Consider the following 25463-nt stretch of genomic DNA (forward strand, 5'->3'; position numbering starts at 1 on the left):
TGAGCCATAATTCCTTGTATTGGACAATACATCTCAGGTGTCTAAAAAATGTTTTCTTACAAACAGTTTGTTCAAATCAGGATCAAACAACAGTTTATAAAGATTCTATTAATGAGAGAGAGAGAGAGAGAGACTGTGCATACGAGAGCATGAGCAGGTGGAGGGGCAGAGGGAAAGGGAGAAGCAAGGAGCTCCACATAGGGATCAATCCCAGGATCTGGGGATCACGACCGGAGCCAAAGGCAGATGCTCAATGACTGAGCCACCCAGGTGCCCCTCAATTGCAGCATTAAAAAAAAAAGTGAAACAGAAGAACAGATTACTGAATATATGGGCATCACATGTAAGCCTCATTACTGTTTTATGACATTTCTTTTTATACACGTGTATCTGTGTCATCTATTATGTATTTTCTTATCACTGGTCAGTCACAGAAGCATGAAAGTCACTTGTTTTTTTTTTTTTTTTTTTTTTTTTTTAAATATTTTTATTTATTTATTTATTTGACAGAGAGAGAGATCACAAGTAGGCAGAGAGGCAGGCAGAGAGAGAGAGAGGAGGAAGCAGACTCCCTGCTGAGCAGAGAGCCTGATGCGGGACTCGATCCCAGGACCCTGAGATCATGACCTGAGCCGAAGGCAGCGGCTTAAGCCACTGAGCCACCCAGGCGCCCTGAAAGTCACTTGTTTAGTGATCTTCTCCTCCACTCCATAGGCTCTGGGCAGATTTCAGCGTCCAAAAACACATTCTGCAATTTAAGGAAGGATATATGTATAGGAAGGAGAGCCCTGTATCTTTGCTCTTCCTGTTCCCTCTGCTTAGAATTCCCCTTGCCACCATGCCTACTATTTCATGTCATCCCCAGCCTCCAAGGGCTGAAGGGTCATGGAACCTTTTTCTGTTCTCCGGCCCAGCTGTCACTTGGTTTGCCTCTTCTTTGTTCCACTCATCACAATACCTTTTGTAACTGTTCTCTGGATGCAATATACGTTTTATACTACTGTATATATCAAGCTCATTAAGTGTATCAGGTGTAACTACTTTGCCCTGAGATGTAACTTGCTCTGTGTTTTGCTTACACTAAGCACTTAACAAATGAATAAACTGAGTTGGAAGTCTGAGACACTAGCTTTAGGTTATTAGGCAGTGTCAAAAAAATATCAGACTCCAAGGAGAGACTAAAGAAGAACACAAATTCATGAGGTTTAGACCAGCTCACAAAAAGCAGCAACAACAATAATGGTAGCTACTTCATTTTTCAGAGTTTCTTATGTGCCTGGTACTTATAAGAACTTTACTTATTTTATCTAACATTCCCAAAATATCCTGGGAGGAAGGGTATTACCAGTGTTACAAATAAGGAAATCAAGTAGTTAAGTACTTTTGCAAAGTCTAGCATCTAAGCTGTCCTTCCTAATAAGATTCTATTCAGAGGCTATGGGACTCCAAATTTTCTAACCAACCTTTGAATCCACTTTATAGTTCAGAATAAACTAAGGGAGAAACAGGATGATCAACATGGACTTCTCTTCCACTTTGCCACAGCTTCTGTAATCTAAAGAAATGGGAGGATTTGGGAAGTCTAAACTGAAAAGCAAACACCACTCTTTCCCTCTTATACACATGCACAAAACACACAGACACACACCTGTGTGCATGCACTTTGCAGGTGTTAACGATTCATTCTTCAGACCACAGCCTAATGATCCTTTCTCTGGATCTTTCTGATTCCCAGGTGAGGTATACTTTCTCATGGAAACACATCTCTTCAGAACCCGTTTCAGTGTGTAACTTATTTAATATTATTATTTGATTAATATCTGCCTTGTCCTCTGGGATACAAGCTCCCTAACTATAAGGACCACTCCTGCTTTTACTCGTCATAGTATTTCTAGCACTTAACTTGCTCCCTGGCAGATTTTAGGTGTTCAATAGTGAATGCGTTTATGAGTGAATAAATGGATGAATGCCTAGACAAATTTCATCAGTAGTTGTTTCATACTTAAAGAGGAAGCCTGGCACAGCAACATAAAGAATGTTAGGGATAAAGGGTCTTGGGCTAGAAACAATTAGGAGAACATCCACTCATTCTCACCACTAGTTCTATCAGCCTTGTTGCATCTGCAACCATTGCCTTATCTTTGCTTCTGTGACGGTGGCTGAACAGTCTAGATTCTTATCTAAACTCAACCCCTTCGCTTTTTACTGGATCCTATTCCCTCTTGCCTCTTCAGTGTTACTCATTCTCTCTCTCATGCATTATCAAACTTTCACTCCCTACTGCAGCCCTATGCAACAAAATTTTCTACAATTTTCTATGTCCATGCTGTTCAATCTGGTAGCTACCAGCCACTTGTGGCTACTGAGTACTTGAAACGTGGTTAATCACTGAGAAACTGTCTTATTGAATTTTAATTTAAATTAACTTAAATAGTTACATAAAGATGATTTACATCAACATCAAACATGTCATTATTTTTTCCACCTTAAAAAATAATTAGCCTGGGCGCCTGAGTGGCTCAGTGGGTTTAGCCGCTGCCTTCGGCTCAGGTCATGATCTCAGGGTCCTGGGATCGAGTCCCGCATCGGGTTCTCTGCTCCGCGGGGAGCCTGCTTCCTCCTCTCTCTCTCTCTGCCTGCCTCTCTGCCTACTTGTGATCTCTCTGTGTCAAATGAATAAATAAAATCTTTAAAAAAATAAAAATAAAAAAATAATTAGCCTCCCTTGGCTTCACACCCCTTCAAGATACCACCCCTCTTTGGTCCCTCCTTCATAGTATATTGTACAAAATGTTTGTCTATTCTCCCTGTATCTACTTTGCTTTCCTTCATGTATTCTTAAACTTACTGCAGTCTTTTTTCTTTTTCTTTTTTAAGATTTATTTATTTTTTTGACAGAGAGCACAAGAAGGGAGAGAGAGAGAAGCAGGCTCCCCACCCAGGCGCCCCTTCCACTCCCTTTTCACCCAGCTGTATCCTCCCATTGCCGGGTGAACACTCAGAAGTTTTCCCTGGAAGCCCTCGACGGTAATTCCCCGTATGGCTGTTTATCCACTCAATATCCAGCTCCTTGTAGCAGGGACTGTGACCTTTTCTTGTAGCTGAAGCACCTACACAGTGCCAAGCACACAGAATCTTCAGAATCTGGCCCCCAGTTACTTCAGATGTGGGCGGGCCCTCTCTCCTCTCCTTGACTTCATTCTTCCTCTAATCCACAAGGTCCTCCTCCCTGTTCTTTGAAGGGGCCGAACCCCACCTTCAATCTCTTTATCGTGACTTATTTTACATGACAGTTCTTTTTTTTTTTTAAGATTTTTATTTATTTATTTGACAGAGATCACGGGTAGGCAGAGAGGCAGGCAGAGTCAGAGAGAGGGGGAAGCAGGCTCCCTGCTGAGCAGAGAGGTGGATGCGGGGCTTGATACCAGGACCCTGGGATCATGACCTGAGCCGAAGGCAGAGGCTTTAACCCGCTGAGCCACCCAGGTGCCCCATGACAGTTCTTATCCGTCTTCCCAAACTAAACTTTGGAGCCCTTAATCAAGAGTCCAGACTCGGCCTGTTTTGTTCTCTGCTGGATTCCCATCTCAAACAGTGCCTGGCATTGAACAGGTGTTCAATAAATCAGCGCCGAGTGAGTGAATTAATAAATTATACTACTAATGCCTAGCAGTATAACTCAGTATAAATCATTTAACCTTTTTTTGGATCTCATTTTCCTCATCGCTCAAAGGAGAGATAATCTCAAAATGCTCATTTACTCAGTAAATATTTAATGCAACCTACTGTGTGCTCGGTACTGTGTAGGTGCTTCAGCTACAAGAAAAGGTCACAGTCCCTGCTGTCAAGGAGCTGGTTATTGAGTGGATAAACAGCCATACGGGGAATTACCGTCGAGGGCTTCCAGGGAAAACTTCTGAGTGTTCACCGGGCAATGGGTAGGATACAGCTGGGTGAAAAGGGAGTGGAAGGGGCGCCTGGGTGGCTCAGTGGGTTAAAGCCTCTGCCTTGGGCTCAGGGCATGATCCCGAGGTTCTGGGATCGAGCCCCGCGTCGGGCTCTCTGCTGAACGGGGAGCCTGCTTCCTCCTCTCTCTCTCTCTCTGCCTGCCTCTCTGCCTACTTGTGATCAGTCTTTCAAATAAATAAATAAATAAATAAATAATCTTAAAAAAAAAAGAAAGAAAGAAAGAAAGAAAGAAAAGGGAGTGGAAGCCGGTTCCCAGCTTCCCACGTGTGCACAGGGAACCCTTCCAGACTGTAAACCCTGTGAAGGCAAGGGCTTCCGGTTTTCTCCCAGATCTGGCTCCAGACTCTTATCCTTATCGTTATCTCACCTCGGATACTGGTGCGTTTATCGAACGAAGAAGCGGGGTGGGAGTTGGGGAAGATAATGAATTCAGTTCCACCTTTAAAACCAGACAACCCTGGTTAGCACCCACCTCTGAAATAAGGCGAGGCGCTGCTTACTGACTTAGGCTTGGACCCACGTATTTTCACACTATGTTCAAGCCCCACAGGAACACAAATCACATCCTATTTAACTTTGGCACAGTGCAAAGGTCCTCAACGTTTTTCAGTCCCACACCTCTCAGAGCTTTCCGATCAGGACGTTGCCATCCGCTCGGCAGCTTCGGCGCTGAGCCGGCAACAAAAACCGCGCACGCCCGCGAATTGTCCCACACGCTGGGACCTTCATAGTCGGCTCTTCTCGAGAGTTCCCGGGTGTCCTTGCTAGTTGGCCCCCCGCAAGCCCCTGCGCTAACCTGGGAGGAGTCGACCTCTGCTGACTCTACCAACTGGAAAGTGAAGGGGTGGAGGCATTGAACATGATGAGAGAAAGGTTAGAAAATGAAAAGAGGATCCCGCTCAGATAATAAGGCACGATACGTTGTTAATAACGTATCACACGGGGCTCATATATCCTTGGATAAATCGATTTGTCTATCTTCTAAGCGTAAAACAACGCGCGGCTCCCCCTACGTCTGGCGCGTCCGGCCTTTGGTCTCTCCCGCGCCGGGCGACCCCGCGGTCACGTGCTCCCCCTGTCCTTCTCGCCCAGCGTGCATCCTGCGGTGGGGACGGCCGAGCCATGGCAGCACTGCTGAGACCAGCTCGCTGGCTCCTCCGAGCCGGGGCAGCCCCGCGCCTCCCGCTCTCCCTGCGCCTCCTCGCAGGAGGCCTGAGCCGGCCGCACGCTGTCCCTTGTCTGCTCGCCGGCCGCGGCGGGCTCCTTGCAGGGTGAGTGCCCACGCGCTACCCTCTGCCTGTCTGCAGCGCGGGCGTCCCCCGGGGTCATGGTGCTGGCGGGGGCCGGGCCTGCCTGTCTTTCTCTGTGCCCTCTTGCTCGCCCTAAAGCCAAACGTCCCGGGGTCTTGGACCCCGCTCCCCAGCGGGGGTTTCGGGTGACAGGGTCAGTCGACTTGAGAAGGTCACGGCCGTGTGCTGGGTTTGCTTCCGGCATGGATTTAGCTCTCGCTTGGGACTGCGTTTTCCTGTCCTCGGGCTACCGGCGACCTGTTAAGGGGGGGTGAGGGGCGGGGGGCTTTGAAGGCTGCTGCTGGGATCGTATGTTACTCTTCTCCTTAGGATTCACGGGCTTGGATGCTGGCCCACGTGCGAACATTATCGGTGGTCAGTAACCAGCTAAAACTTAGATTTCGATAAGTTTATATTTGGGGGGTGGGAGGGATAGGTTGGGAATTTGGGGTGAACAAGGGATAGTTTAGATAGGGACGTTTAATTGTGATCAGCTTGGGCTTTTGCCTACATTTTCTGGAGTGGAGTTTTCCTCGATATTTACAGGGGTGCGGTATGGGTTGGGAATTGTCACAGTAGGGCTATGTAAGTGTCAGTGAGTGAATAAGGGAACATGTGCAGGCACTTCGTGGGGATAAAAGGATGCCAAGGACTTAGTGGTGTTAAGCGCATGAATAAATGCTTCATGGATTGAGGTTTATCAGGAGGTAGGTCTGGCATAGACATGGAGAGGGGATAAGGAAGTCTGGTGAAAAAGTACTGGAGTAGTATTCTGACCATCTGAGAAAGGGAGATGGGCACTGAGGTTTTAGTATTGGAGAAAAACTGATTTTGAAATACTGTTAATAAATAAAGGTACTTTGGGAGACAATTTAGGACTAAGAGCTAAGGATTTGCCGTTGGACAAGTTAACATTTCTAGGCCTCAGTTTACTTAGTTAGATGGAGTGGTAATACCGTTGGTAGTACTGCATGAGATTATCTATAAAAAACACCTAGCATAAGGCCTGGTACCTAGTAAGTGCTTTATTAGTTATAATAATAGTAATAACCATGATTACATGGATCTTTGTGGAGCAGCCTGGAAACCTATTCTCTGCATAAAATTATATGGAGGAAAAGTTTTATGACTTCTTAACCACGCAGTTATAGATCTTTGGAATGTAGCCTACTTGTAACTTACCGCCTTCCTGGATTTTGTTTTTAGGTCTGAACAGTTAACCTTCAGGAGCCATGCCTCTGCATTCTCAGAAAGCATTTCTCTTCTTTCAGAGACTTTATTTGGAGAAAGTTGTGTCAGTTACTCTTATTTTTTAGTCCTTAACTATCCCTGTGAGGCCAGAGGAGGGTGGATGGTATCTCTCATCGTTCCTGTTGTGTTTGAGGAAAACAGTAGAACAGAATCTCGTAGAAAGGGTATTGGCCTGGGTGTTCATCAGACCTGGATTCCATTTACTTGCTGTATAATCTTACCTAAGTTCTTTGATCCTCAGTTTCATGATTTGTAAAGTAAGAGATAACAAGGCCTTTCTCTGTCCTTTGCAAAGATGGTTTCTTGTCGTTTAGGATTCAGCTTAAATGCTGTTCTTCAGAGGTTTATCTCCGCACTCCATGTAAAAACTACCCTATTTTAGTTTTATCATGCTGTGTTTTTTTTTTTTTTAAAGATTTTATTTATTTATTTGACAGAGAGAGATCACAAATAGGCAGAGAGGCAGGCAGAGAGAGAGAGGAGGAAGCAGGCTGCCTGCTGAGCAGAGAGCCTGATGCGGGACTCGATCCCAGCACCCTGAAATCATGACCTGAGCCGAAGGCAGTGGCTTAACCCACTGAGCCACCCAGGCGCCCCTCTCATGCTGTGTTTGACTTGTCTAATATTAATCTGCTTTTTGTTTGTTTTCTCAGTAGAAAAAGTGAATTACATAAGAGCAGAACGTTATCTTGCTCACCACTGTGTGCTCAGCTCATAACAAGCAATGAGAAGAGTATTCCCTCTTTCTCTCGTACTCTTAACAGTCCTTTTATACAGTCTCCTGTCCCACAGGCTGCAAGCATGCCAAGATCTTTCTCGCCTGAAAAAACAAACCCTTTCCTAGGACTCTGGACTCATCTCTGAGTCAGTTTCCCTTCCCCTGTCCCTGTTTCTGTCTCCCTTATTTCCTCACTTTATATTTACTCTTCCACCTACTGCAGTCACACTACTGACAAAAGCCATCATTGTTTTATTTATTAATTTTTTATTGTATATTTTTATTTTATATTATTTATTTAATAAGTACGTTTCACACCCAGCATGGTGCCCGACATAGGACTTGAATTAGTGACCATGAGAGCGCCACCTGAACTGAGATCAAGAGTTGGACGCTTAACCAACCGAGCCACTCAGGTGCTTCTGTTTTATATTTTTAAATTATAAAACTCATGTTCCTTGGAGAGCAATTGCAAAATGCAGAGAGAATAGTAATCAATTAAGAATCACCCTTAGGTGCCTTGCTGGCTCAGTTGGTGGAGTGTGAGGCTCTTGGTCTTGGAATTTTAAGTTTGAGTCCCATGTTGGGTGCAGAGATTATTTAAAAATAAAATATTAAAGGGGCGCCTGGGTGGCTCAGTGGGTTAGGCCGCTGCCTTCGGCTCGGGTCATGATCTCAGGGTCCTGGGATCGAGTCCCGCATCGGGCTCTCTGCTCAGCAGGGAGCCTGCTTCCCTCTCTCTCTCTCTCTGCCTGCCTCTCCATCTACTTGTGATTTCTCTCTGTCAAATAAATAAATAAAATCTTTAAAAAAAAAAATAAATAAAATAAAATATTAAATAAATAGATGAATGAATGAAACAAAAAAAGATACCCTTAATTCTGTCACCCAGAGACAGCCATTGACATATGTATATGCGTGTGTACATATATATATGTATTGTATATGTGGGAGAGGGAGAAACCGGCTTTATGCTGAGCAGGGAACCGGATGTGGTGATTGAGCCCAGGGCTCTGGAATCATGACCTGAGCTACGCAGGCGCCTCGGAGCCTCACTTCTTAGGGTTCCTTTCCATGGTGTCCTGTATTCTAGCTATACCAAACTACTACTTCTGAGTCCTCTACAGCAGGGCTTTTTAATGAGCATAAGAATTCCTTGGGGATGTCATGAAAATGGAGATTCTGATTTTGTAGGTCTAGACAGGGGAACTGAGATTCTGCATTCCTAACAAGCCCCAGATGGTAAAGGTACTATTGGTCCAGAGCTCTGTGGGTCCATGTTGCACATCTCTTTGCCTTTGAATGTGGTGTTTACTCTTGGGATGTGTCGCCCCTTTCCCCTACTCAGGTGTTCCTTTTCTCTGTTAAATCTTGATTGCTTCTCCCATTTGACCTCTGCTGTTTTGTGTTTCCCTTAGATCCTGAATCATTAAGCATTATTATATGTACCAAACAGCCCTCCAGACCTGGCTGTAAGTTCCTTGAAGGCAGTGATTTTGTCTTTTTCCCTCCCCTGGTGTCTGACTTTGTGGCACATAATAGGTATCAAATATTTTTTGAGTAAATCACTGAAAATCTTAGGCATTGAGGAAGGAATATTGTGACATGCAAAGACATTTGAAGGGATATTTAATCCATGCCTGTAGTGCAGTGAACGTCCACAAATTCATGCTGATCTTGCTTTCTAAGTATGTCCTATGAAAGACAGATGAGGATTATTGAGTCTAATTCTAGAATTATTAATTTATTAATAATTAATTTTATTAATTTGTTTTCAGACTTGAAGCGCCAGAAGGTATATACTTCTGTATTCTTTAGTCTTGCTTCTCATTCCTATGTCAGTACTTTTTTCTTTTTTTTAAATTTTTCTTAAAAACCAGCTCTTTCCTTATTTTCTCTGGGAAGTTTGAGGGGCAAATACTATTGCTTTCCCCCAGACTTTTTTTTAAATTTTTCTCATACTTCTGAATCAGAAGCTGCTTATACTTTGTTGTGAGAGTTTGCAGACTTGTGCTTCAGAAGAAAGATAAGCTTTGAATTAAATCTGTTTGGAAGTGGATCTAGATTGATGATTGGCTTAAGGGTGAAGAGCACATACTGCCCTATGACAGAATGATGTGACTTCTAAGGTTGGAAGGAAAGAAAACTTTCCCTTGTTTATTTCTTAATGAGAAAAAGATTTTCTCAGCAAATATTAAGAATCTGTCTGGGTTATGATTCAGCCTCTGGTTTCTGTGTGTTTATAAATTTATCAATTACAGAGGGCTGTGATAGGCACATGTCCCACTCCTATATGTTGTCCATAAAAGAAGAGCGTAATACTGTGGTTTTTCAGAGAAAAGAGCAGTCACATTTATTTGTGGTAGGGGCTCAATTGAGTTTAAGAGGACACATGGTAATAAGTAGTCAGAGTGCTCTAGGGGAGGAGAGCATGGAGGGACTTGGAGACCATACTTCCATCCTGTGTGGCTACGTGGGGTTAGGTGTCATGGAAGTTGATATTACCAAGGCCCGTTGATTCCTTCTAGCTATTAAGGTTGATTAGAAGTTGGTTATTTGATGATTGGGAGCCATTGGAGGGTTTTGAGAGGTACAGGTCTTGACAAAGTTTATATAGACTCAGTAGAGATAGAGGCTGGGGATGGAAAGACCAATAGGAGCAACATTGATTCACAGATAAGGGCTCATAGGACTTCAGCTAGATGGTGCAGAACTGAAGCAAAAATAAAAACAAACCACTTCCTTTTCTTCTTGAGACGGAGTGAACAGGAGATTGGTCAGCATGTTGGCAGATTGGATTTGGAGATGAGGATAAATAGTAGTACCTTCGGATTAGATCTTTTCCATTTTCAAGTTGTTTATATGAATACATCACACATGTATTTCATCTTCTATGGGTTCATATTACAAATTAGGGAACAAGCTTAGAAGAGTCAAGTAATTTATCTGGGATCTCCAGTTGGGGATTTAACTGTAGACACTGATGCCCAGTTTTGAAGTGTTTTGAGTAATATTGTGCTTTAGGTGTTGAGGGGATTGCTTATGGACATAAAGACATTTTTTAAAAAGGTGATATGATACATTATAGATTTAGAAATTAAAGACTGTCACAGATAACTAAGCACATAAGATCTGAGAATGTAAACTCTGGAAGGAATCTTGAGAGTAAATCTTGTCTATCCCTGTCTCACTTTATAGAGTCTGAAGAGTGTCTTGTTCATGTCACATCATAGGTCCCAGCATGTGTAACTGTTCATCACTTCCTGTCATAGCTGAGACAAAAGAGACATACTTTTGGACTGGAAGACCTTGAGGGGGAGGAGATGTCTGGATAGGTGGAAAGGAATTGGTGTTTCAGGCCAGGAGACTTTTAAGTGTGGAAGAGTTATAAGTGGCTTTTCTAGTCTAAAATTTTTGGTGTGTTTAGGGGACAGCTTAACTGGACAAGACTTTTTGGAGAATTGAGGTCTTGTGAAATAGTTGCATGAGAAAGGTCATTGAGATAGCTTTACAAAATATTTTCTTCAAAGGCCACTCAGCAGACACTTACCGAGTGTGTTCTATAATAAAAGCTATTTTTGAGTCCTGTTTGTTAGGAATTTTATATATTTTTTCCTTATATGATCTTTGCAAGATAGGTACTTTTCTTCAGAGGAAGTAACTAATGATTAGAAAGACCAAATACTTTTACCAGAGTCACATAGTTGTTAAATAGGCATAGTTTAGATTTGACTAGGTCTTTAAAAATAAATGTTGTGTTTTCTGCTATTACACTTTTAAAAGAAGGTGCTCTGGGAAGTGTGCAGTTAATATTTATTATGCTGACTTTGCAGGGTCCTCTATGTATACTTTTCTCAGTTTTGCTCAACCTCCGGGCGATTATGTACTACCTTCAGATTTTTTGGTCCGATCTAAGTACTACTGACACTGTTACTTGTATTTAACATTCTTCTTAACATTGGTTTTAGGTTTAAACTGATATTATTATAACTTATTTTTATCTTAAGCAAAAATATTAGTAAAATAAAGAGCTTGATGTGATAGTTACTTTTAAATATTAATTAAAATAGATAAAACGACTGAAATGAAAATTTTTTGTTTAAATACTACCTAAAACCATCTTGCCTAGCAGAAGGGTGATATTTTTGGAAACACTGCAGTATCTCAGTTAATCTTTGTGATAGCCTCGTGAGGTAAATACTGTTAACTTCCGGATTTTACAGGCTTAGAGTTGCAGTAACTTGGCCACCCATCTTATAAAATGGCACAGCCTGAAGTCAGGCTGGTCTATAGGACTCAGGCTTGTGCTCGTAAAGCTCAGAGCTCCCGTGTTTCTGCGGTGCCATGGAGCCTTCTATTTTCGTCTCTCTCTTTTTTTTTTTTTAAAGATTTTATTTATTTATTTGACAGAGAGAGATCACAAGTAGACGGAGAGGCAGGCAGAGAGAGAGAGAGGGAAGCAGGCTCCCTACTGAGCAGAGAGCCCCATGCGGGACTCAATCCCAGGACCCTGAGCATGACCTGAGCCAACCCACTGAGCCACCCAGGAGCCCCTATTTTTGTCTCTTAAGATTGTGCTTGTTAAGTGTTCATGAAAATGGTACATAATGGGGTAGGATGTATAAGAGGATTAAGTAAGCCTCTAAGGCACTTTTACATGAAATTTTCTTCATCATATTTAAGGAAGTGAGAATGAACAAATTGCATTGGTGAGACTTGTTGCTTGGAATTTGCAGTTAAATGGTCAGGGAACTTTGGTGATAGGTGTTTCTTTCCCATTTCCACACCCACTCTGGTATAAACTTCCCTCAGCTTTTTACTTGGACTACTGCAATAGTTTTCTAAATGGCATCTCTCTCTTAATTGTTGCTACCTTCTAATTTATTCTTCACTCCCCAGCTAGACTAATCTTTCTAAAATGGAAATAGATCATGCCACATCCCCTGCTTAGAAACCGTCAATAGGGTTCTGATAGAGTTCTGTAACTGGAATAAAATCTGTACTGAAAATAAAATCCAGACCATTTATTGTCACAGTCTTTCATGATCTATCCCACTCACTAGCCCAGTCTTCTTCCTCTTCAACCTCATCCCATCTGTGTTGCTCACTTGCTTGGTCTGCTGACTGTCTGGCTTGCTTGGAGTACTTCTCTGTTGTGCATGGCTGCTGCTTTTAATGCTCAGCTAAAAAATTGGTGGAGGCTTTCCATTCTTTAGTCTCACCCTCCCAGTCCAGGTTTAATTAAGATGTATCCCTGACCTTAACCTTGGGCATCTCAGTTGGTTAATCGTCTGACTCTTAATTTTGGCTCAGGTCATGGTCCCAGGATTTTAGGATTAAGCACTGAGACATGCTCTATGGGAAGTCTGCTTAAGATTCTTTCCCTTTCCCTCTGACTTCCCTCCAGTCCCACATGCATGTGTATATTCTCTCTCTGTCTCTCTTTCAAATAAATAAATTTTTAAAAATAAATAAAAGGCATTATTCGGCACCTGCCTGGCTTAGTTGGTAGAGCATACAACTCTTGATTTCATGGTTGTGAGTTAAAGTCCCACATGGGGCATGGAGCATACTTTAAATAAATAAAAGGAGGCATTATATTTTTGAGTTTTTAACATGTTAAAACTTAACTGGAATCAGTATCTGTATGCAACTTTTTAAGAAGAATTACATACTGTGACTAAGTTGGGTTTATTCCACGTGTGCAAAGCTGACTCAACATTTGAAAATCAGTCCATGTAATCATACATACCAACAGGCTAAGGGAAACTCAAGCGGAATAGGTAAAATGAGAGGTGCATGAGCCCATGAAATAAGTTTGAGATCTCCATTGTCTACAGAACAGTACAGCAAAATAAGTGGGGAGAGCAGCTTTATGGACATCAGTCTTGTATTTATGGACATGTCATAAAATCCAAATGCCTTTCTTTTCAGCCATTGGAGGCTTTCCATCCTCTAGTCTCACCCTCACAGTCCAGTTTTAATTTTCATTACTTCTAGTGTGAACCCCCTATTGTAGCCATGTTCGTTTCCTTGATGCCTTTCTGCCATGTTGAACTCATTTCAGAGAGATTACCTAAATACAGATCTGGGACTTGGATCCTGTCATTAACTACCTTTTATTGTGACTTTGGGCAAGTTGTTTCAGTTTTCTTATCAATAAAATGAGGATTATGGTAATAAGTTTTGTTACCTAGCTTGCATCATTAAATGCTTGATAAACGTCAGTTACTGGTTATACCTACTCTATCACATATCCGTATCCCCCCCCCTTTTTTTTTTAAATTCTGGGAGCTCCAAAGTGTTAGATGCTAGAGTGACTCATAAGAGCAACGGAGTTAACTTGGGAGGGAGAGTTTGAGAACATATGTGATTAGTTTGGTGCACATTTGAAGCTAAAAAGAATGAGTGGGGTGCGTGGATGGCTCAGTGGGTTAAGCTTCTGCCTTCAGCTCAGGTCATGATCCTGGAGTCCTGGGATTTATGGAAAAGGCAAAACTATAGAGAAGGAGAAGTCTGGTTGTAGGGGTTTAGGAGGATGGGGGAGGGGAAGAATAGGTGGAGCACAGGGCAATTTTAGGGCAGTGAAACAATTCGGTGACTACTGTAATGCTTGCCATACATTTGTCAAAACCTATAGGTATGTACATACACAGAGTGAACCCTGTTGTAAACTACGGGCTGTAATGTATCATGATTGGTTTATTATTTATAACACATGTACCACAGTAATACAAGATATAAATAGGGGAAACTGGGTGGAGGGGGGAAGAGCATATACAGGAACTGTACTCACTGCACAGTTTTTCTGTAAACCCAAAAATGCCTTGAAAAGGTAAAATATTGGAAAAAAGTACAGACTTAAGAGAGGAGTCCCATGGAAGCTTGCTTAAAATAATCTGCACTGCATGCCTTTTTGAAATAGGGACATTCAAACATAAAATCATTATTTTTTTTGTACTGAAGAGTTAAAATAATTGCCACCAGCACTAAAACAACAACAACAACACTGAGAATAACAATGCCAGATTTTGCCAGAGAAAGTTAAAGGGTTATCTGAATACAGTGGTGATTGCCAGAGTCTCTGGAGGGAACCTAAGATGTTTAACTCAGAAATGCAAAGGAGGGCCTCTGGGTGGCTCAGGTGGTTAAGCGACTGCCTTCTGCTCGGATCATGATCCCAGGGTCCTAGGATCGAGTCCCAAATAAGGCTCCCGCTGCTCTATTGGGAGCCTGCTTCTCCCTCTCCCTCTGCTTGCAGCACGCCCTGCTGTGCTTGCTCTCTCTGTCAAATAAATAAATAAAATCTTAAAAAAAAAAAAAAAGAAATGCAAAGGAGCAATTTATGACACATTGATGAAAAGTTAATAATTTTCCCTTACATGGGGCGCCTGGGTGGCTCAGTGGCTTAAGCCGCTGCCTTCGGCTCAGGTCATGATCTCAGGGTCCTGGGATCAAGTCCCGCACCGGGCTCTCTGCTCAGCGGGAGCCTGCTTCCCTCTCTTTCTCTCTGCCTGCCTCTCTACCTACTTGTGATCTCTCTCTGTCAAATAAATAAATAAAAATCTTAAAAAAAAAAGTAATAATAATTTTCCCTTACATGGTTACACCAGTTTTGGTCATCAGAATTTGTCTTGTGCAAGTCTGATAGGTAGGTGCTACACTACATGGACGTACTTTCACCCCTGGACTTCTTCTTTACTTCTGTCATAACATACGTACTGTTCCAGGCATGGAGTTCCTAATTTCCTACTGGGTGTGTTTCTGTGGAATTTAAAAATAAATTTTGGGCCAAATAATCAATGTAGAAAGCACTGCCATGTAGGGAAGCACTGGAGACTTCCTTTTGAAGAGTGAAGCTTCCTTTAGTTAAGTATGTAACCCTTCACCGTCATTCATTCTATGGTGGATTCATAGTTCAGCATATCTAATTAAAGTCAAGTATACTTGTGCGAAGGAGACTTTGGCCTCATTAAAGATCTGTTTGTGAGAAAAATTAGCTTTAAAATGTTGAGAATAATGTTCTGGTTTATTAACCTGTCTTCTGTCTAAATTTTGTATTTGTTAGATCTTACATTTTAAAACTGCACTTTATTTTATTTTTATTTTAAAAAGATTTTTATTTATTTGACAGAGATCACAAGTAGGCAGAGAGACGTTGGGGGAGGGGAAGCAGGCTCCCTGCTGAGCAGAGAGCTGGATGCAGGGCTCCATCCCAGGACCCTGAGATCATGACCTGAGCTGAAGGCAGAGGCTTTAACCCACTGAGCCACCCAGGTGCCCCTAAAACTGAATTTTAGCAAAAGTTTTACTTTTGCACTTTTTCACAGCTTACAAGATTTGAGTTGTGTAAAAAAAAAACTTGGCAAATATATTTCGCTACAACTTTGAAATTTCTTTCTCTTTTTTAAACATTTTTTATTTTGAAGTGATTTCTACACCCAACATGGAGCTCGAACTCACAACCCTGAGATGACAAGTTGCGTTTACCACCGACTGAGCCAGCCAGGCACTCCTGCAGTTCTGAAATTTACATATTAATCAGTTTCCGTTGTTGAACAATATTATTGATTGCACACTCACCTGAACTTCATATATTCTGGATGATTTAAAATAATGTTATTTTGTGTTTGCCTAACAAGGGTGTTCAGTAAAAACTGATCCAGTAGGTATAGGTTCATGGCCAGAGAAAACCTTTGAAAATAGAGGATAAATATTTAGGAGTGGTACATATTTCTGTAGTTTGTAGGTGGTTAATATTTAATTAACTCAGCTTATTTTAACAAACTAATCAATTAGCCATCTATAATGTGCTGAACATTACGTTTGTAAAAGTAAGAAGACTTTGTCTTAGTGTCCTGATTTTTTCCATTGTTTTCCGATTTGTTTACATAGATAGAATCCTTGAAGGCCAGAATGCTTGTGATTTGTCCCAGATCATGGTGGTAGAGTTTCTGGTCTAGCATCAAGTTACTGCCTTTGTGATTTACATAATCTTGTGGTGAAACTTTTGGTATAGCTTTCTTTATTGTAGCATCACATACTCAATTATTCAATTTGTGACTGGTTTTCCTGGTTAATAACAGGCTAAGAAACCAACAGTTTTACTTATTTATTTAAGATTTTATTTATTTATTTGTCAGAGAGAAAGAGAGCACAAGCAGGGGAAGCTGCAGGCAGAGGGAGAAGCAGGCTTCAGAGGGAGAAGCAGGCTTCACGTTGAGCATGGAGCCCAGACGTTGGTCTCCATCCCAGGACCTTGAGATCATGACCTGAGCCAAAGGCAGCCTCTTAATCTACTGAGCCACCTAGCCATCCCTATTTATTTATTTTTGGAAAGTTTTTTTTTTTATTTGAGAGAGAGAAAGCACTAGCAGAGTGGGGGAGGAGGGGAGGAGCAGAGGGAGAGGGTAGAAGCAGATTGTCCACAAGGCAGGGAGCCCTGATTGGGGGGAGGGGTTTAAGGGTGGAGGATGCCTCCATCTCAGGACCCCAGGATCTTGATCTGAGCGGGAGCCTGAAGCTTAACTGACTGAGCCACCTAGGCATCCTAACAGTTTTATTTTTAAACTCACTACTTTGTAAATATTTTTTTGGTACTTGTGGTAAAGATGTGCATATACAAGAAAAATGGGGTTATCATCCTGAAGGCATCCCTGGATTAGTAAGTATTTTTACATCATACTTCGTTAATATGTGCTTTGTATATATTACTTAGTTATATTTATTGGCTGCTATTGGAAAGTTTAAGGTATTTTGGGATAAATGTGTAAATCTTTGCACATTAGAAATTTTGTGATAGGGTGCCTGGGTGGCTCAGGTGGTTGGTTAAGCATCTGCCTTGGGCTCAGGGTCATGATCCCAGGGTCCTGGCATCAAGTCCTGCGTCAGGCTCCCTGCTCAGCTGGAAGCCTGCTTCTCCCTCTGCAACCCCACCCACCCACCTTCCCACCCCCTGCTCATGTGTATGCTCATGCTGGCTCTCACGAAAATAACGTCTTAAAACAAAACCCAAGAAAACCCCAGAAAATTTGTGTTAGAAAGTGGTGTTGGAATACAGAGTAAATGTAAATTTGATTCAAAGATTTATGACAGGGTTATCCTCACACATAAGGATTATTTTTAAGTTTGATATTTGTAAATCAGGTACAGCCTGTATTTCTATAGTATGGAATACCTCTGCTTTCATTGTTTTAAAGCATTTGGCTTACGTGTTAAACTCTGTATTAAAATACTGAATGGTTTAAAGGTTTTTGCTCTTTATACACACATGTACTAGTCTGACGTTACCCAATAGACAGACCCTTTTTTTACTTTCTGAAAATTAATGTTTAATACCAGAAATCCTTTTAAAGATTGAATTTATTTATTTGACACAGAGCACAAGCAGGGGGAGCCTCAGGCAGAGGGAGAAGAAGGCTCCCCACTGAGCACCCCACTGAGCAAGGAGCCTGATGTAGGGCTCAATCCCAGGACCTGAGCTGAAGGCAGATGCTTAACCGACTGAGCCACCCAGTGCCCCTAGATAACCGGTTTTATTTTTTATGATTGTAGTTGTTAAAATAAGTAGAAAACTATGTAATTAGCAGTTTGACAGATGAAAAGCAGATATGAATTGGGAACTGAAACATTGTTACTATAAAATGTTTCAAATTTATTTAGACAGATTGGAAATTCTTTTGTCCTGAATGATTCTTTAAAAAAAACCCTGCATAATTTGAACTTGGACATTGGTCTTTTATTAAATTCATAATGAGATTATACCTAGAAAACATTTGAAAGCAGTTATCAGAATTATATATATATTTTAGATCTCTTGTCTCATTTGTAGAGGTGAGAAGAGCTTTGTAGCATAAACTGCCTCATTTTCTTTCATTAACCTGGTTTTGCTTAAGGGAAATTAAAAAAAAAAACCAAACACTTAAAGCATACCATATTATTGTCTTAGTTTGAAATGATTCCATGCAGAAGGTTTTCAAGACCAAATCAATTATTTAAGGGATTTACTTTGCATACTTGTGTGTACATGTGATTTTATTTGAAGCAAAAGGCAAAACTTCTTTCTTACACTCTGAGCATTTTTGCTTTTGCACCAGAATTTAGGTATTTGATATTTAGGAGTATTTAATTTGATATTTACCTGCCAAATTAGGTATTTGGTAACCAATAAACTTTGTATAAATTTTGCTCAAGAAGAGAACATATATAAGTTCTCTTATATGAGGAATTGTCTTAATTAATTGCCAATTGTGTTTTATTTTATAGAGGGCTACTGAACCAAGCCAGGCGATATGCCATTGCTGTTGAGAAAAAGAATTATCTTCAAGAGGAGCCTGCTTCTTCTCATAGAAGGACTGCCAGTCAGTTTGACTGGGCTCTAATGAGACTGGATAATTCTGTCCGAAGAACTGGCCGCATCCCAAAGACTCTTCTACAAAAAGTCTTTGACAATACCTGTAACTCAGGTATTTGAAAATTTTCTGTGCAAAATGTTGAATACCTGTTTGTGGGCAGGCTCACTGTAGAACACATTATTTGATATTTTCAATTGTGTTTGTTATTTTTTTGATCATCACGATTTTATGTTATGATTGTGATCTTTTCAACTCATCAGGGCAAAGTTTTTGAGTAAAGCATTTTGTTTTATATGTTTATTTCAATATCAGCAACTAAAAATGGGTCTTTCTCCTTTCCCTAGTTTATAAGAGAGTCACTTTCAGTGGTAAATTGTCTTGGCAGTTACTGTTTTTCTTACCTTCCATTGTATAATGTCCGCTTTCTTTAAGATGCTTATGCATGATGGATTTCCAGAAAGACTGGTAATTCTTATTTCCCTTTCATTTTCACTTAGTTTTACGATCTGTTTGAGCCACTTACTCTGATAATCCAGTAGAAGCTTGTGGACCTTCTTACCACCCTCCCCCCCACAAGCCCACATGCAAACACACTCATAATTTTGCATCTAGTTACACAACATGTACCAGCTTCCTAAAGCCCATCTGGATTTCATTCACATTAAGAAGCTGTGGAATCTAATGATGAGGGGTATCAAAGGACGTATCTGTTCTAATTATGTGCACTTAATGGCTATTGTATTATTTTCTCTTTTTGATATATTCAGTTGTATGACTATTACCGTAGTTACATTTAGGACATTTTTATCTCCTCAAAAAGAAGTCTCCCAAATCCTTAGCCTTTATCCCCTAACCCCTCATCCCTTCCAGCCTTAGGCGACAACTAACGTACTTTCTGGACTTGCAGATTTACTTATTAAGGATACTTTTATTAAATGGAATCATATAGTAAATGGTTTATTTTTGGTTTTGTTTGGTTTAAAAGTCAGCTTTCAGGGACACGTTAGATACATGGAAAAAGGGAGAAGGAAGTTTGTATTGTTTTGTAATTGATTGTAAACCTAAATTTGGTATTGATGAGTTTTAACTGTATTGTATTGTACTATTTTCTTAAGATACTAAGAAGCTTAGCCTTTGAATTGCAGTAAGCACTGCTTATAAATTCAGTTCTGGGTATTTTTATATGGTATAGAGTCTTGCAGATTACATAGATTGCTAATCTTAGCTTCCCTTAGAAAACAAACTAATAAAAACATAACTTTTAGTAACATTGTAAATGATACTTGTAGATTTGGGTAAGGTTTTTTCCCAGCTTGTGGGTACTTTTAATACTGTCTGAGGCTGGAGATTTTTGAATATTTACAGATTTTGGTTTATGTTTTGATATTTATCTGTATGGTACTGCTACTGCGTTAAATATTATCTGTTCTCTTTTTTCATAGGTAGCCCAGGTGGTAATCAAGCCTTGCTTCTCTTGCGCAGCTGTGGTTCTCTCTTGCCTGAACTACAGCTCTCAGAGAGAACAGAATTTGCTCATAGGATATGGGACAAACTTCAGAAATTGGGTATGATTGTTGAAAAATATGTGTATATGTAAAAGATGTAGTTTTTTTTCTTTTGGTAAATAATTTCTTTACATAAATGTTCTAATTCGATTTTATAGAAGAGCTACTTGGTAATATTTATTTGGTAAGTTATAGTGACATCTAGGGGCATTAAGAATAAAATAATTTACTAATGTAGTATTGTCTGTCAGCTATACTCAAATGAAAAAAATGAAATAATTTTCATACAATTATTACTCTTTATGGTAAGTTAAAAAAGAACAAAAAAAAAAAAGGCAGTTGGTTTGTCAAAGTTAGGAATGCACATATCATTTGACCAGGCAGTTCCATTTGTTAGAATACAGTACAGATACACTCAAATGTGCAAAAGGATATCCTTTATTGTAGCTTGTTTGTAATAGTAAGAAATTGGAACCAACTCTAGGGTGTCTTGCTAGGATTGGTTAAATAAATTATGGTGGGTTTATGAAATGGAATACTGTGCAACTTGTTAAAAAAAAAGAAGGAGTTCTTCTTTACTAATGTGGGTGTTCTCCACAATATAAACAAAAATTAAGGTGCAGAATAGTATATATAGAATACTACCATTTTGAAGAAGAGTGTTTATATCTGTATATGCATATAATATTAAAATATTTCTGGAAGGATAATAAATACTAGATACAATTTTTGCTCCCTACCTTTTAATGCCTTTAGAATTTTGAGCTGTGAACATTGTATCTGTTCAGAAAATAACATAATTTATCTTTTTTTTTTCATTAACATATTGTGTATTATTTGCTTCAGGGGTATGGGTCTGTGACTTATCAGTCTTAAACCATTCACATTGCTCACCATAGCACTCCATATGCTCACCATAGCTCACCATAACCTCCCCAGTGTCCATAACCCACTCCCCAGCAACCCTCAGGGAAAATTAAACATAATAAAACATAATTAAAAAGACCATTAGAAAAGATCCAGTGTTTAATCCTCATTTTTAAAAATCTTAACAAAAAGGGGCATCTGGGTGACTCAATTTGTTGAGTGTCCAACTCTTGATCTCAGCTCAGGTCCTGATCCTGCGGTTGTGAGTGTGAGCCTTTGCATTGGCTCATATAGCACGCGGAGCCCTCTTAATAAAAAAAAAAGAAGAAGAAGAAGAAGTCTTAGTCTTAACAAAGAATAGAAGGATGCTTCTTTAACATGTTGAAATTTAAAGCCAACAGTATCATATGATATTTATCATTGATCATGATCACATGATATCAATATCATGTGATATTGATATTTCACAATGAAATAAGACAGGAAACAATACTAGAAATTACTGTTTTTTATTTTACTTATTTATTTTTGAAATTACTTTTTGGTTTTCTTTTGTTTTGCTTTTTAAAAATTTTATTTATTATTTATTTGACAGATCACAAGTAGGCAGAGAGGCAGGCAGAGAGAGAGGAAGGGAAGCAGGCTCCCTGCTGAGCAGAGAGCCTGATGCAGGGCTCAATCCCAGGATCCTGGGATCATGACCTGAGCTGAAGGCAGAGGCTTTAACCCAGTGAGTCACCCAGGTGCCCAGAAATTACTGTAGATGATGTGCTTATTTATCTGCAAAATCCCAGAAAATCAATTTATAATAAAGTAATAGGAAATATTAAATGTTCAATAATCTATAACTTTTCCTAGTTAGAAAGCAGAATGCATAAATTTATATTATGTGACATACCTAGTCACAAATATGTAAAATGTCTAGGAATATCCTTCAACAAACATGTTATATATACATCTATGGAAAAGTCTACAGAGTAAACACAGACTCACCTCAGTTCTGAATTCATCTAGAATTAATCTTGATGACAAGTTTGTTTTTTAAAAGTTTTTAAAAGAAAAGATGAATATTGGACTTCAGAATGGGGAAGAGTTTTCTCAGTAAAAGAGCAGCAGAAAAGTTGAAGATAAAGAATTGATTTCATAAAAAGAAATTTCCACATGTCAATAAGTCATGTAACTTAAAAACACATGTGGAACTGGGAGAAATATTTGTGAAATATATGTACCTTCCTTCACCTTTAGAGCTATAGCCAACCATTATTAGAGTTCAACTTGAATTGATGATGTTTTAGAAGTTTCCAGACACTTTATGGTAACCATGTTGTATAATCGCATCGCAGATGTTGAGTTGCAATTGGTTCCCCTTAAAGCCCTGTATAAGCCATTATAATGGTTAACAGTTTGGCACTCAGGGCAGACCACCCGCATTCAAGTCTGGTCACTTTCAAAGCCATGTTGCCTTGGGCAAGTGGAAGAGTCAGTTTTCCTCATCAATAAGATTGGGGATGAGAGAAACTGTCTCAAAACTGTTGTGAGGAGGAACTGGGACTGGATCTAGATGCAGAGCACTTAGCACAGTTCCTGGAACATAGTAAGCACTCTACATGTCTAGTAAGATAAACATTAATTTAATAGAATAGATCTCTGCTGTCTAGAATCTCAAACTAACACCAGATACTTACCACAGGCCTGTGGTGCTACTGGCAGTTAAGTAAAGATATGAAATTTAATTCATACAAACTTAGTAAAACATATGTCATCATGATGACATAATATCAGAGGGTTGAGGAAGGCTGAATGGTAACCTTGATTGATGGGGCCTTAGGCATGATGGACCCGGAAAGAAAACAAAGGGTTTTGGAATAGGGGTGAATTAACAATAGCAGACCAGTAATGGTGTTCAGCAACTGGAAGTGGAGCCTTCAAAGAAACACTTTGAGTAAATAAGCAAAGTTGATAGTACCACCCTACCTGTGTAAAACAACTACAAGACCTAGTCCATCTTGGTGTGTCTGTACTGTGGCAAGAACTGCTTTCTTTTGAAAAATCTTTGTCACTTTAAACACAGAGGTATTGTCAGCATTTTCCAACAGGAAGGGAATACTGTGCTTCATAGGTAAGAGACCTCTTAACATCTGAATAAGCAGTTACTTGTAACTGTATAGTAATTCAGTTACTTACTGTCTTAAATGCTTAGCTTGCTCTGTTCTGATAGGGTTTCTGTATAGATGGGTCTAGGTATGGAGTGAAATGCTGACGTAATCATTTTATCCTTTGTGTTTGTTAAATTTATGTATATTTTAGTTGTGATAAAGGGTTTGATTTTAGGTACTTTTCTAAAATTTTGATTTAAATTTTATTTGTAGGTACTGTGTATGATGTAAGTCACTACAATGCTTTACTTAAAGTCTATCTTCAAAATGAATATAAATTTTCACCAACTGACTTCTTGGCAAAAATGGAGGAAGCAAACATTCAACCAAATCGAGTAAGTAGTTGCTATTTTAAATGTTCATTGGTTACGGCATTTTTTTTTTTTTTTAATCCCAGGAAAGAAATAGTATTTAAAAAATATTAACTGGCCCATTTCATTGACAGGTGACATATCAGAGGTTGATTGCTGCGTATTGTAATGTGGGAGATATTGAAGGTGCCAGGTATGGAGCTCTATAAATATGTTTAAGTGAACACATTTGTAAATCTTGTAAGCCTAGAATATATTCGCTGTATTCACTCCTTTTCTTTCTTTTTTTTTTAATTAAAGTTTCTTCTTAGGAAAATTACTTCAGAAGTATTTTAATATAGCAAATTTGGCAATATGACTTTGATAAAATATAAAATTGTGTAGGAGGAGAAAGACAAGTGAATATTGCTATTTTAATTAAAAATTTGATTACCAGAGCAGAGGTTTAAAGATGCTGAGGTGTATAGAGTTAGCTTTAGTCTTCGTAAATTGGTATCTTCTAAAGGAAATGTCCTTAGCCATTTAAACTGTATTCATTTATAAAACTGACAATATTCTGTCTTGTTGATTCATATGAAATCAGTTGTGACATTTAGTTCTTTGTGTAAAAATTACTGCTACTTTTGGATGGAGGTTTTAGGAAAGAAGGATAAATTGAAATGTATAATTCTGTTTTAATTAAATGGATTTTATTAAACTATGCTTTTTAAAAATATAAATATAATTTATAAAAAATTTTTTATAAACATAAAGTATTATTAGCCCCAGGCGTACAGGTCTATGAATCGCCTAAACTCTATGCTTTTTAAGGTTAATTAGTAGTATAGAAGAAGTAATCAGTTTTTAAAGACTTACCTGCTATTTTTACCAAGAGTAGTTCAAGTTATATAATTTGATATAATGGAAATAATTTCAGGGAATGAGATCTTATGTACTTATTTTGTAAAAAGTGGTTTTGATGTATATTTCCAAGGAATATTTTCATTTCTCTTTTATTGCAGCAAAATTCTTGGATTCATGAAAACTAAGGATCTGCCTGTCACAGAGGCAGTTTTCAGTGCCCTTGTTACAGGGCATGCAAGAGCCGGGTAATGTTCAACCTAAGGTTTTATTCTTAAGCAAGGTTCAAATTAGAATAATTTTAGAAGATCTTTAAGCCATGTTTATCTACTCCCTCAAAAATTTTGAGTGTATGAGATAGAACATGCAGCTTTTAAATGACTTATTAAATACAACTTCGATTTAGAAAATTTCAACTTTAAAAATTGGGCCAGATCCAAAGTAACTGACTTTGTAAAGTCAGTTCTCTTATACAGCTCTCTTGATACTGTGGAAAACAATTTCATTTTTGAAGGATAATTTCCTAAATGTTACTCTTAGAAAAGTAACTTTGAGTCATAGCATACTTGATTTAAAAAGGACATGTTAATTTAAGGTCTATGTGATTATTATGCAATTTGGTTTTTCTTTTGAAAAAGTTGCCTGTCAGACTTTGAGGTGTTTTTTATGTTTGTTATTTCAGAGACTTATAAGCATTTTAGTATGTAGTTGCCCTTTTCTGATGTCCTTTGCTAACTCATCTCAGGTTCATAAGAATTTTTATTAAGAATAGGGTAGTATATTTTAGGTTGAATTATAATATTATATTGGGCAGTATTGTAGTAATCTAACCTCTATTCTTTGAATAACTTCCAGAGATATAGAGAATGCAGAAAATATTTTCTCAGTGATGAAAGAGGCTGGAATTGAGCCTGGTCCAGACACGTACCTAGCATTATTGAATGCATACGCTGAAAAGGGTGACATTGACCATGTTAAGCAGGTATGACTTGTGTCATATAAATAAAAATACTTAAAATCAAAATTATTTGTATAAAAAATAAAATCATTGATGTAACTTGTGTTCATTTTGCATGAAGCAGAAAAGTATAGTTTCTATCTATTTTTAAAGGTATTTCTTATAGACACTAGTATTGAAGGAGAATTTTTATAGGTTGGTACCTTGGTGTTGATTCAACAGTTATTGCCGAAATATAATATTTT

General features: G+C 39.2%; 1 protein-coding gene across 1 annotated transcript in view; it reads left to right on the forward strand.

Moving 5' to 3' along the window:
- Positions 1–5035: 5035 nt before the first annotated feature.
- LRPPRC (leucine rich pentatricopeptide repeat containing) overlaps positions 5036–25463 on the forward strand; it is a 106509-nt gene continuing 86081 nt past the window's right edge. The window contains exons 1-7 of the mRNA XM_032351881.1: positions 5036–5240; positions 18493–18692; positions 20024–20146; positions 23323–23444; positions 23555–23613; positions 24422–24508; positions 25116–25242. Coding sequence (XP_032207772.1) covers positions 5092–5240; positions 18493–18692; positions 20024–20146; positions 23323–23444; positions 23555–23613; positions 24422–24508; positions 25116–25242 — 867 coding nt within the window. The 5' untranslated portion in view covers positions 5036–5091. The remainder of the gene's footprint in view (positions 5241–18492; positions 18693–20023; positions 20147–23322; positions 23445–23554; positions 23614–24421; positions 24509–25115; positions 25243–25463) is intronic.

The sequence above is a fragment of the Mustela erminea genome, chromosome 7, assembly GCF_009829155.1.
Source record: "Mustela erminea isolate mMusErm1 chromosome 7, mMusErm1.Pri, whole genome shotgun sequence".
Taxonomy (NCBI): domain Eukaryota; kingdom Metazoa; phylum Chordata; class Mammalia; order Carnivora; family Mustelidae; genus Mustela; species Mustela erminea.